Source organism: Lepus europaeus, chromosome 4 (assembly GCF_033115175.1).
Source record: "Lepus europaeus isolate LE1 chromosome 4, mLepTim1.pri, whole genome shotgun sequence".
NCBI lineage: Eukaryota > Metazoa > Chordata > Mammalia > Lagomorpha > Leporidae > Lepus > Lepus europaeus.
In genome coordinates this window covers 129,473,072-129,486,378 of record NC_084830.1, presented here as the reverse complement: position 1 = coordinate 129,486,378, position 13,307 = coordinate 129,473,072, and the positions used below count along the sequence as shown (strand labels likewise).

At 53.4% G+C, this 13,307-nt stretch overlaps 1 protein-coding gene across 2 annotated transcripts in view; it reads right to left on the bottom strand.

Annotated features, from left to right (window-relative positions):
- Positions 1–9,363: 9,363 nt before the first annotated feature.
- Positions 9,364–13,307, bottom strand: part of ANXA6 (annexin A6) — a 48,381-nt gene continuing 44,437 nt past the window's right edge. For both annotated transcript variants that reach the window (XM_062188813.1, XM_062188814.1), the window contains 2 exons: positions 11,681–11,803; positions 9,364–10,080 (listed from right to left, as the gene is read on the bottom strand). In XM_062188813.1, coding sequence (XP_062044797.1) covers positions 10,021–10,080; positions 11,681–11,803 — 183 coding nt within the window. In that variant the 3' untranslated portion in view covers positions 9,364–10,020. The remainder of the gene's footprint in view (positions 10,081–11,680; positions 11,804–13,307) is intronic.

Genomic DNA, 13,307 nt, shown 5'->3' with positions numbered 1-13,307 from the left:
GGACAAACCAGACCCACTTCCTGTCCTCTCAGAGCTCACCGACTCCGGGGCTATCCTGTCCGATAGGGAAGCCATTAGCTACACATGGCTCTTTAAACAGGAATGGATTACAGCTCAACAAGCCATTCAGTCCCTCAGCAGCACCAGCCACCTGTCAAGGGCTCGGTGATCCGAGGTGGCTTCCAACACCTCCACCATCACAGCAGAGTCTGTCCAATGGGATTGCTCTGGACAAAGGGATAGGGAATTCCAATCAAGTGCAGCGAGGTGTGTTTGGGCAGAACTGCGGGGAAGTCTGGTGAGGATGTGGGGATCTGAGAAGTCTTCCTGGAGGAAGTGACACCTTAGCTAAGACCTGAAAGTAGCCAAGGAACAGTGTCTTAACAAGGGGAACAGAATGTGCAAAGAGAAGAGAGAGTATACTCAGGGAATTGAAAATGCTTTGCTCTGAATAGGAGCCTGGACTTGAAGCAGATGAGGGGAATGGGAGAGAGGTGGACCTTAAGGAAGATGAAGGGCTGAGGCTGCCACATGCTACCCTGGCAGGGGACTAGCATGGGGGCAAAGTCCACTGAGCCCACTCCCAGCTGCTCTGGGACCTTAGATTGCGATTACACAGGGCATGCTAGGGAGACCTCTGAGTCCAGAGGCCTCACCGTGCAGAGGAGGAAGCGAAGGCCCCACAGGGGAAGTGACTTTCCAAGTGAGTGAAGGGAGGGACTTCCTGACTCCTAGTCCAGTGCTCCTCTCCAGGCCACACTCAGTCCCACAGTGGCAGGGGCTGCTTTACAAGCGTCCCACAGCACGTGTGGTGAGTGGCCACCCTCCTGGCTGCAGGGATAATTCCGTAGTCATGGTAACAGCTACTGGACATGTGACCAGGGCCCAAAGATGAACTGTTTTCCTGTACACAGACCCCTTTCTCTGCAGGGAGGAGGACTATGTGGAATGTCTGTGCACAGTTATCATAGACCGTCTGTGAGTTCCCTAAGCCTGGCCCGGGCTGGTTCCTGCCCACGGAGTCTTAAATAACAGAGGAAGCTCAAAGGGCTAAGGAACTACAGCAGCATGAGCTAGGAACCCTCGGCTATGCATCCCGGGCAGATTAGCTCTGGGCCGCCCCTGCTGAAATGCGCAATCAGCACCTGCAAGCTTCTCTCCCACCAACTTCCCTCTTCCAGCCACGCGTTCCCTGGGATCGCTTCAACTTGCTCAGCCACGGGACACAGAGCAGGTAAGAGGCCTTTGGATGGGTGGCAGGAGAGCTGTTGCAGTCCTGGCTCTGCTGTGTGGCCCTGGGCAAGTCCCTTCCCCTCTGGGTTCTCAGCTTTTCCTTCCAGAATGTGAAGGAATCAGACGTGATGAGCCCAAAGGGGATCTTCGGCTCTGACACCGTGAGGAAGCCCAGAAGTTCAGAGGAAAGCGAGATGGAGTGGGCCAAGGAGTCCGAACGAGAGCACTAACGGTGAATGTTTAAGCTTATTTTGTGTCAGGGGCTGCTTTCCAAGCTCTGGGTGAATTATTTCATGTTTTTCTCATAATAACCCTGTGAGACTGGTTCTCCTGTTCTACCAATGAGGAAACTGAGGCTTCTTGTGGTTTTTAGCCAACTCCTAATAATGGACTCAGCTGGAATGCAAACCCGAGTAGAGTTGACCCTCCATAGCCACAGCTTCCACATCTGTGGGTGGCGTAGTGGTAAAGCTTCAGCCTGCATTGCCAGCATCCCACGTGGGCGCCGGTTTGTGTCCTGGCTGCTCCTCTTCCAATCCAGCTCTCTGCTATGGCCTGGGAAAGCAGTGGAGGATGCGCCAAGTACTTGGGTCCCTGCACCCATGAGGCTCCTGGCTTTGTCTAGGCCCAGTACTGGCATTACAGTCATTTAGGTAGTGAACCAGTGGATGGAGGTTCTCTCTCTCTCTCTCTCTCTCTCTCTCTCTCTCTCTCTCTCTCTCTCTCTCCACACCCCCTCTCTGTAACTCTGTTTTTCAAATAAATAAAACAAATCTTTAGGGGGAAAATGAGAACTATTTGGGAAGAGTTATGTGTGCTGAACATGTACAGACTTCTTGTCCTTAACATTATTCCCTCAGGGATACAGAATAAAAAGGACTGACACCACATTTACACTCTATTACAATTCAGAGATGATCAAAATCCACGGGGCGGGAGGGGGGCACAGGTGATGTGCAAATGCTGTGCTGTTTTACAGAGGGGATCTGAGCATCTGCAGGTGTTACTGTCCTCAGAGGGTCCTGGAACCGCTCCCCTGTGGACTGCAGTGCCCCCGGAGCTCACCTGGAGGAGATGAGAACCACACTGCACCACAGAAGATGGGTGCAGGGACAAACTCCCAGGACCACTCTCCCGATCCGGCATTACCGAGCCCTGCCTCACCCACCTAGACAGCCTGGTCTTGGTGCTCGTGTCGTGGGTGCAGCGTTGCCCCAGTCTCAGTACCTGCTGCAGGAATGGCTGCATTTGATTTTGTGGGTTTCCTGCTTCACCAGCCCTTCTGAAAATTCCCCCAAGGAGAGGAGCTCTGCCTGCCACCAGGTCCTTGCCTAGGCTTGGCAGATCTCCAGGCCCCACTACAGACACAGCAGTCAGAGCCTCCAGGGGTAGCCTGGGGGGGTCTACATTTTTAATCAATTCCCAGAGGTGACCGTGGTACTCAGTAGAACTTGAGAAACTCCCTGGGCTGGGTCTGCCAACTCCAACATCTGCCCACATACAGGTGGCCAAGGATAATTTGCCGTCATGAACTGGTGGCAGGTCTTGGTGTGCTTCCACTCCTCTAAACCACATAAGCATCGAATTCAGGGCTTTTGCAAAGTCCCCTTCAACCCAGTAAAGTTATTTGTTGATCTACACTTGCAGATAGGCAGCTAGAAGAGTCACAGTGTCAACAGTTTTCAGATGCCTGCTGGTTCAACAGCGCAGCTACAGCAAGCATGTCCCTGGGTTGAGGAAAAGTGGGCAACTGGGGAAACACACACAGTGACTCGCAGACTGGGAGGATTAGAGGCAGACCCTGGGAGCCTTGAATGCCAGGCTAAAGGGTTTTTGCCTTCCTTCCGTAAGCAATGGGGAGCCACGGAAGGCTTTACTTCCACTGACGAAAGTTTCCTGAGGCTGCGAATGACCTGGTCAAACTGGCACTTTGGCAAGAGCGTGGGGCGCAGTGAGAAGTGTGCCGTGAGAAAGGACATTACACTTGCTGGTGACAGAGCCAGGTCTTGAAGCCACAAAGTCTCTCTCCTTATTTTATTGACACACACTGGATAGTCCTGGTGGCCAATATTTGTCTGAACAGCTGGAAACCACTCTTCCAGATGATGGGTAAATGACAGGTATTTAAAAATGACTGGTGTCTCCGTCTGTCTGTGAGGTGCCAGGCCCCCTGCGGGTACTGAGTCACCACGTGACCCCATCACACTTCCTCTCTCTGTCTCTCACCTTCCTCATCTAGGAGGGAAGTCAGTTCTCCCTGCCTGTCTGTAACACTGGGAGCGGCTGTCTGCTTGTAAGAGACACCTGTTAAGATGCTTTCATAAAGAATATAGGGCAAGAGGTTTGTCGGCTTCAGGGACCTTCGGGGTTATCTGATCCCGTTGGGCTTGGATGGGGCCTCAGATCAGCAGGTCTCAGTCCTGGCGGCATACTGGGGGCACCCGGAGAGCTCTGCAAAGGAACAGACGCCCAGGCCATGCTCCAGACCAGTGAAATTAGATCTCTGGGAGCGTGACCTGGGCACAGGTATTTGCAAAGCTTCCCAGGTGCAAAATTGCGACCCCTGCCCCAGCAGCTGCCCCCTGTGGGGGTCCCAGGACCTCACTTTCACTGGATTCCTGAGCTTCCCAGACTTGTCTCCCTTTAGGTAGCAAGGGAGGTGCCTTCTCAGGACCGGGGTCAGAGACCATGAGGACCAGGGACCTTCGATTCTGGACAGATGAGAGCTCTGTCTCTCCTTCTGCGGATTGCACAACATTATTCATGGTGGATGCAAAAGGAAAAACGAAAACTCAGACTAAGTCACTAAGAGGACAGGAAGCACGTGTCATTCTGTCAGAATCTGAAGAATGGGATTCAGGGATGCGTTTTGCAAAACTGTGCTTTCCAAAGAAAAAGATTGAGGGAAGCGTGTTGCAAGATTCTTTTCAAAGGAAAAGGATCCAAGAACAAATGTTGCCAAACCAAACCATGCTGCCAAAGGAAGTGACTTCTTGGTCTATCAGATCTGGAACTAAGCATGGAGATTATCTTGACTGGTCTTCTCCCTGGATAGGAAGGGAAACTAAGCAACAGGGAGGGGACAGCAAGCACCCAGCAAGTAGCTGGTGAGCTCGCATTACAGTCCAGGCTCCTGACCACCCACTACCTGCTTCGCTACCCTCTGCTCCTCTGGGATGTCACCTCACTGGGTTTCTTCCGGGTCCCTAAGCCAGCCTCCACATCCCCACCTTCTAGACAGCACCCAAAGTCACAGGAGGAGACGCAATCTGTGTGCCCAGATCTACAGCCACACAGCAGAGGGGCTACAGCCCGCAGCGGGCTGGGAGAAGCCAGAGAGGAAGGAGAAGTGTCTGATGATGTGGCCTGACCTCAGAAAGGAAGCCTGGTCACCACGGGGAATTTCCCCGGGGTGAGGTCTCGTATCTATGCAAATACCGCACCCCAACTAACCTGGACTCTAGGATAGGAGCGGGAGAAGAGAGAGAGGGGGACCGGGAAAGACAGGAGGAGACGGGCAGGGGACAGGGCCCCAGCACCCACAGGGTACCAGGTTTCATAGTATGCCTCGTCTCATTTTGTCCCTAAAAATGTCTCCCGGAAGCAGGGCATTCCAACCCCGGGGGGAGACCAAGCCTCCGAGAGGGGCGGTGACACCACGATGACGAGGACAGACCTGGTGTTGCTGCTGCCGCCGCCGCAGACATGAACAAGGCTCAAGTCCACCAAGTCCAGCAAAGTTTCGTTTTAGGTTTCCTTCTCACTCGCTGGGGGAATTTTATCCTGGGAACAGCTGAAGGGCACCAGGAAGGTAGAGACCCTGACTCACCTTGGGCAAATCCCAGCCCCACGGTGGCTGACACTGTTAACCTCATCACTACCAGCTTCTAGGACGCTCCTGGCAGTCAACGGAATGGGCTCAAAGCTATTGAAGGAGAATTAATCACTCTCTCTCTCCCTCTCTCCCTCTCTCTTCCCTATCTACCTGCCCCCTCCCCCACCTCTTTAAATTTTACCACCTCCAGGAAGCCTTCCCTCAGGACTCCACTCCTTTTTAAGGTTTAAGGGAGCTGGTCTTGTCTTCCCAGTGTGGGACACTAAGTAGGACCAGCGCTCACATTGGGTTTGTAGGGCCCAAATTCTGCCTGAGGGCTGGGTCGTTTCACTTCCTATCAGTGAGCTCACACAACAGGCAGGGCCTTGGTTTCTGGAGTTGTGTGCAGAACAGTCTGTGTACAGCGCACACTTGGGGACTTGTGTGAGGTGCGTCCTGTGCGGCCAGTAACTGGACCACAACGGTTCCATTTCTCATTGTTACCAGCAGTGGATTTGTGGGGCTAACACTTAACTTTTCCTGTGTGCCATCAAAAAGGGTTTGTGTGTGTGTTATCAGCAGAGGTGTGCCTCTGCCACACCAGCAGTGTTGTTGATGCTGGGTGTCTTTGAGGCTGGGTATTTTATAATGGAAAGTGGTCCACTTCGTGTACAGTTTTGAAGGCTGCAAGCCCAGGATGAGACAGCCCCGTCTGGCCTCTGGGGAGAGAGCTTCGTGGCAGATGGTGGGCGTCATAGTGGAAGCATGAGAGAGTGGGATCATTCGGCGAGACAGGAAGCCAGGAGGGGCGGGCCCTCTTGCTCTTCTAGAACAGTCCATGCTCATGGAAACCAACTGGATTAGTTCACAAGAACTACTGGATTAATCTCCTGTACAGCACCCATAAATGACCTCACCACCTCCCACCAGGCCCCATCTCTTAAAAGCCCCTTCCACCTCAATACCACTGAACTGGAGACCATGTCTCCGACACATGAACTCTTGGGGCACAGAGCACATTCACACCATTGCCCCCGGCAGCCCCTGCGAGAGTCCCTGAGGGTGCAAGCAGCAATGATTTGGGATTACGTAGGTGTGACAAGCAGTGTTTATGGGGTTTGAGTGGCCTCCAGGTGTGGGAAAGAGGGATGGGAAGCATCAACACCCCACCTGCTTGCTTTGATCAGGCCCTCCCGGGGCAAAGTCCCCGGCTGTCTGGATGGGATGGCGGGGGCTGGGGTTCTCAAGGCAGCTGGCAGCACGACTGCAGGTGGCTGTGGGTGAGAGGAAGGGGTGGGACCACGCCACAGAAATGCCATGTGGCGGAAACTTCTGAGAACAGCTGGCCTGGCGGGCAGGGCCCACTCCCAGAGGGCTGGCTCAGGGCTCCAAGGGTCCTTCCTGGCTGAAAGGAAGCCAGTGGGATGGCCTGCATCAGGGGCCCCTGGCCTCACACGCAGCCTTTAAAAGCACTTCCTACCTCTGGCTTCCCAGGTAGATACCTGGCTTCACACCTGCCTCCGCTGGCCCCTCCTCCCTGCCCCAAGGCAGGCTGGAGCCCTTTTCCTGGCTCTCTTGCTCCCCAGGGCCACCTCCCCCCCCCCCAACCCCGGAGCCTGTTTATTCTCCTGTAAGATGGAATCCTTTCTGTGATAATGATGAAGAGCTGATACTCCTTGAGCTCTGCCTGCATCCAGGACACTGTGCTCAGAAATACACACGCATTGCCTGGTCTAATCTTCACAAGAGCCCTGTGAATCCCACTTTACAGAAGAGAAAATCAAGACACACGGAGTCAAGTGGCCTATCTGTTCCTAGTGCTTGGCTGGGATTCAAATCCGGGCCCAGCTGCCCACACAGACCTAACCGCAGAGCCTAGAGTTGTTATATAACCAGAATTTCCCACTTGCTTCTCCCCAACTGTAATAGGAGGAAGTTTCCTTAGGACACCTGAGGTCTGGCGGGGAATGGAGAGGGAAGCCAGAGGCCGGCCAACCCCTTCTGGGTTCAGAAATCCAGCTAGGGCAACTTCACACTTCTCCCTCCCGTTCTCAGCTTGATCTGGCTAAGGAAAAGGAGACATCAGCGGGCCTGGAACACAAGCTCGGGTTATAGCTGCAGATCTGGCCAGTACCGATTCCCTGGTCACAGTTCTGCTTTCTGGGACTGCTAGCAAACTCAAAAACAAAAGGATTGTTTGGGGTCACTTCTAAGCGTATTTCCAGCTCGGTCAACCCATGACGTGTTGCCCATATCTTTGGGTCGCTTGTTTCACCCCTCAGAGCCTCAGTTTTCTCACCTGTAAAATGGGGGCACTCACCCCTGCACTACTACAGAGGGGCTCAGGGCTGCGCAGGCGAAACTTCATGACTGGGATCTTTCTGGCAGTGACTCATTACCCTCAGCCAAGCGAAGGGCACAGTCAAGACCAGGTTTTTTTTTTTTTTTTTTTTTTTTAAGTAGCCAACAGTTCCCACACTGCTCCGCACTAGGGGGGAGTGTGAAGACAGCAATCCCAAACAGCAGCTCCTTGCTCAGCTCAAAGGACCACCCCCTTCAAAGTCTTCCTATGATTCCTTGCTGCCCACGGAGTTGGCTCACCCCAGCCCAGAGCTCTTGGGAAAGGGGATGCTGGGAAGGGAAAAGGTGCACACTCTGGGAGGAAGCCCGCGATGGCTTAAGTTCTTGGGTCCCTGCCACATACGTGGGAGACCTAGAACTGGCCTGGTCTGGCCCTGGCAATAGTGGGCTTTTGGTGAGAGAATCAGTAGATGGAAGAGCTCTGTCTGTCTCTCTACCTCTCATATAAGAAATTAAAATAAAATGCATAGCTAGACACACAGTCTTCCTACTCAACCTACATCCACCCAAGGTTCCCCAGAATTATGAGAAAATCCTGATATTCAAAGTCCAAGGTTCCCCAGAATTATGAGAAAATCCTGATATTCAAAGTCCTCTGCAGTGGGATGCAAACCCCCACCCCCAACTTTCTTTTCCTCATAGCTGTGACTGCAAACTGTCAGTGCTACTCGCATCCACTCCACACACCCCTAGGGCCCCTCTCCCATCTGACCAGCCCTTAATTACCAGCAAGTGGACATGCACGTGCAGGCCCGAGGACACTGTCTTGTCCCGAGTGCGTGCTCCTGTCTGCCCATCTTCATTCCTGGCCTCACCAAGCCACCTCACTTCTCTCTCTGGATCCCATCACTCCTTTGCTCCAGCCTCGGCTCCGTTCTCCTTGGGATATGTTTCTCAAGACACAATTCTTTCGGGTATTGGATGTCTCTGATCGATAGCTGACTGAGATCTTGAAACCAAAGCTCAGAACGCACCATGGGATCCATCTCCCAGCTCCTACAGTTGAGCCTGGCTCAAGGCAGGCGGTGCCTGCTCCAAGCCAGGCAGGTGCCATGCTTAGTTCTTTTACACAAAGTCTCATTTTACTCCAAGGCCGGTAGAAGTTGGAGTCCCATTTTACAGATAAGGCAACTGAGGTTCTGGAATGCTCAAAGTCAGTCAGTGGCGAAGGTCTTAACTCCCAACTCCCAGCCTTTCTGCCGATTTATCCTTGGGCAACGGTTAAATTAAACTGGGCAAACATCCCCAAAACTCTCAGCTGCCTCTCGGCATCACAGCCTGGCGGAGGAGAGGAAGCAGGGAAGGTAAGACAAGATAACCTCTTCATTTCAGATGTGCTGTGTCAGACACGGAAAGCACTCTGAAATCGCTGGCTCTGACCCCTCAATATACAGATGGGGAAACCGAGGCACAGCCAGAGCAACGGCTGGTCTGCAGTCATGCAGTGAGGGGCAAGACCAGACTCACGAGTCTCTCCACTGTCTGCCCGGCCCTAGGGTCAGCATCCCCTGGCCTGCAGATAAAGCACTCTGGCCAGCCGGTAGCCTCTGCCACAGTCGCCCACAGTCACCTGCAGGGCTGGGGGGAGGGGCGGCCGAGAGCCTGCAGTTGAGCCTCCCCGCTTATCGTGACTTTCACAAAGTGGAAACTTTCCACGGGCCTCCCCAGATTACCATCGCATCTGGTGCCCCAAGCACATCAAAAGAGGAAGTTCGGGTTTGGCTGCGATGGATGAAGGGCACACAGAGAAACGTCGATGCGCTGAGAGGGCAAAGGGTGGGGGGGAGGGGCTGAGAGCCTGGGCAGGCCCCGGGCCAGCCTTCCCGGGCCTGAAGCAAGCTCACGCTGGGAGAGCTCAAAGTAGGACTCGCCGGCCGCCTGGCAGGGCCTCCAGCTCCAAGGAGGGAGTCCAGGCTGCAGCTTCTAAGCAGCAGAGGCCCTCGCTGGAAACGCGGTTACGTGTTTGTGTGTCTCTTTTTATTTCTTCTCCAAAGACAGAAAGAGTGGCAAGGGCATGAATTGGAGGAACACCTTAGGATGTCAAAGTTAGAGGTTTTGATTTTTTTGTGTCCAACTCCCACTTTGTAGCTAAGAGAGCAGAGATTCAGGGAGGGAAAGAGAGCAGCCAAGGTCAGAAAGCAAGTGCGTGGCAGCTGCAGGTGGAGCCCAGGCCTCCTGCCTCCTGCCCCCAGCCCGGTCCTCCAGCGTGGCCTCTCTGGACACGGCTGGGGCAGATGGTCAGCTGGCCCTGGCTCAGAGGCTCCTCCTCCCGCAGCCACGCCCATGCATTCAAAATGCACACATCACTCATCTTACAGACGGCGTCCGTATGCTTCTGGATGTGAAAAAGCCCAAACCAGGACAGGGGCTGTGGCCAGGGACGGAAGCTGGAAAGGACTTCAGAGGCAGAGGGAGCACAAGTGGCTGGGGTCTGGGGCTACGGCTCTTCAGCCGCTTGGCCGTGGGTAGCTGGGGCTGTGCTGGGTGCTCAATGGCTCGGGGAGGTGGAAGCCTTTCCTTGGCCCGACCCCAACCCGGGCCCTCCCTCAGTCTCTGGAGCTGGAACAATGGCTTGGGGGTGGTGGCTGGTGCTGCTACCCACAGCTGGTGGCCTAGTCCTCGCCACCACAGAGAGACAGCAAGGCCTTCCGGAAGTCCCCCGAGGTGTCGCCCTGGCAGGAGCAGAGAGAGAGCAGAGTGAGTAAAAAGGCCACCATGTCCCCTCTTTCCAGTTGCCCGTCAATCCAGACGTCCCCCTTGGCTGCTCTCGTTCGCCACCGCAGTGGCTGGACAAAGGCCACAGGGATGGAGGGGGCTCCCGCAGTGGCCCCCATGTCCCTCAGGAAGATGGCACCAGCTCTCAGCCTGGCTTTGAGCCCCTTTGGGATCTGACCCCTGCAGAGCTCGGCAGCTCTCCCACCTCCCCTCCTTCTGGAAGCATCTCTGTCGCATTTCCCCCTTGTGTTGTGTGAGCCCACGCTTGGAGAACTTTGACTGAGCACCAACTGCCCAGGCTGCTGTTGGGGGCGTTGGGCGCCACGGTCTGGGGGGCAGTCGGGCTGGGGGAGAGGCCAGACTTCCTCCCACTAAGCACACAGCCCCTTTCCCAGGGGGCTCTGAGCAGTTTGAGCATATACGGCTTTCAGAAAAATATGCGTGATCTTTAAAGTTATATGTTGTTGTAAGCAATTCCCATGCAAGGAAAGATCATATAATAAAAGCCTCTCTCCCATCGCTGTCCTAGTTCTCCAAATCCAGAGGCAGCCAACTGTTAGTACTTTCTTGAATGGTTTTCTGACAACAGTCTGTGTACATACAAGTATGTGTAAGCTTATAACGCTGCTTTCCTATACAAATGGACACATATTCTGTCTGGATACGTGTTTTTGACTGACAAGAAGATTCTAGATCAATAGACTTCTCACGCCTTCTCATGGCTGTAAGATACTGTCACATGCATGTACTGTAATTTAGCTAAGCAGCTCTGTTGGAGGCCCTCCATCTCTTGCTCCTATACACGGTGCGGGCACAGACACCCTCTTACATGTCTTTAGGAACCTGTGTGGCGATGCCTATAGGATAAATTCCTACCAGCAGAATTACCAAGTCGCAGCATGCACATTTTACACTTCGAAACTGCCTGACTACCTTTTAAAGGTTGCTAACAACCACCATTCCCATTGAGTCTGCGTGAAACAGCCTGTGGGATGCTCCCAGTCTAGCTGACCGAATACAGACACCATCAAATTTTCACATCCTGGCCAATCTCAAAGACCAAAAAGGGCTCCATAACTCAAAGAGGGCGGACACCAAAGGCCCCACAGTACAGCATTCCATTAATCTGAAATATCCAGAACTGGAAACCATAGCCTATGCCCAGGAGTGGAAGCCGGGAAACCAGCAGAGGGAACTCAGGACAGAATGGAAATGTCTGAGAACTGGAACGTGATAACGGTTGCAAAACTCAGTAAATTTAGTAAAAATTGCTGAACTGTTTCCTTACAACAGGCAGATTTTATGCTCTGTAAGTGAAACTTCAATTAAGCTGTTTTTAAACACAACCCAAAAAATGGGCTGTTTTGCTTGGAAATCTGGAATTTACTTTGGTATAAACAATGAGGCAATTCCAGGATGTTCCTTTCATTTAGAAAATCCTTGCTGTTCTAAGAGCTCAACTCTTGAGAAAAAAACCATGGCATAAAAAGACTCCTCGTCTTAGGCTAGGATCCAGTATGCACGCCGCTCCCCACGACCTCTCTGACCCCGCCTCACCTCAATGGCTTGGTGGAGGGACTTGTCGTATTTCTCGATGAATTCCTGCCGGACGTTGAATAAATCAATCTCACTCCGGGAGACCATGATCCTGGTGAGGGTCTTCTCATCAGTGCCAGCGCCCTGAGTCAGGATGAAGCTAGATCAGGCAAGATAGTAGATGCCCACCTACCTCTGCCCCACAGAGCTTGACCAAAACCCCTGAGCCTAGGACTGGGCCTGTAGGGGCTGAATAATATCCTCTCTGAAATTCAAGCCCACTGGGAACCTCAGAACGTGACTGATTCACCCAGAGGGTCTTTGCACATGTCATACTGAATTAGGGCAAGACCTAAATGCAAGAACTGGTGTCTCAGGGGCCTGTGGCCTAGTGAGTAAAGTTGCCACCTGTGGCACTGGCATCCCACATGGGTGCAGGTTCGAATCGTGGCTGCTCCACTTCTGATCCAGCTCCCTGCTAATGCACCTGGGAAAGCAGCAGCAAATGGCCTGAGTGCCTGGGCCCCTGCACCCACGGGGGAGACCAGAAGAAGATCCTGGCTCCTGGCTTCGAATCACCCCAGACCTGGCCACTGTGGCCATTTGGGGAGTGAATCAGTGGATAGATCTCTCTTTCTCGCTCTCTCTGTAACTCTGCCTTTCAACTAAATAAATAAATCTTTTTTTAAAAAACCATTTTTAAAAATCTTTAAAAAAAATTGTTGTCTTTACAGGAAGAAGAGGGAGGACATGTGCAGAGACAGGGATCGGGTGATGCATCCACAGCAAGAAACACAAGGATTTCTGGCAATCAGCAGAAGCTTGGAGACAGGCATGTGATACTCTCCCTCACAGCCTTCCAGAAGGAACCAGCCCAGGCCAGCAACTTGACTTTGGCTGTCTGGCCTCCAGAACCAGGAGAACCATTTCTCCAGAACCAGAACCACTTCTGCTGTCAGTCAGTTTGTGGGACTTGTCACTGTGGCCCTAAGAAAACAGTGAGAGCTCAAGCAGCATGCACAGGGCATGGGGGTGTGTGGGCAGCCCCAGCTTGCCTCTGTCCCCAGGGATTTAGGAACCCGAGCTACGTGTGAGTCCCAGCTCTGTCACTTAGGAGCCATGCAACCTTGGGAGAGGTTTTAACCTATGCAGGCCTGTTTCTTCCTTTATGCAATGAGGGTTCTAGCACAACCTCACAGGATTGCCATGAGGGTCGCCCATGCTCAGAGGCAGAACACTCAGTATGGGGCTAGGCATGCACAGGACACTCGGCACAGGGCCAAGCACATGTAAGAGCTCAGTAAGAGTTGTCATTTGGGGTCTGCGGGCTGCGAGGGGTTTCAGGCTCCTTCCTACACTGAACCACCTATGGCAGGGGAGCTCCAGGGGCTGGGCTGGGAGGCTGGCCATGTGTCACCTGCTAGAATGTGAGCTCCAGATGAGTGTCCTGCTCAGCCCCATGTCCCCAGAGCTCAATGACAGCCCTGATCTCTCCCCCGCAGGCGCTAGTGGGACACTCTCCAAGTTGCGACAACTAAAAAATGTGTCTAGTCATTGCCAAATGTCCCCTGGGGGGCAAAGCCCATGATGAACTACTGTCGCAATGCTGAGCAACATCCAGGGGGAGGGGGCAGTGGCCGCAGGTCCC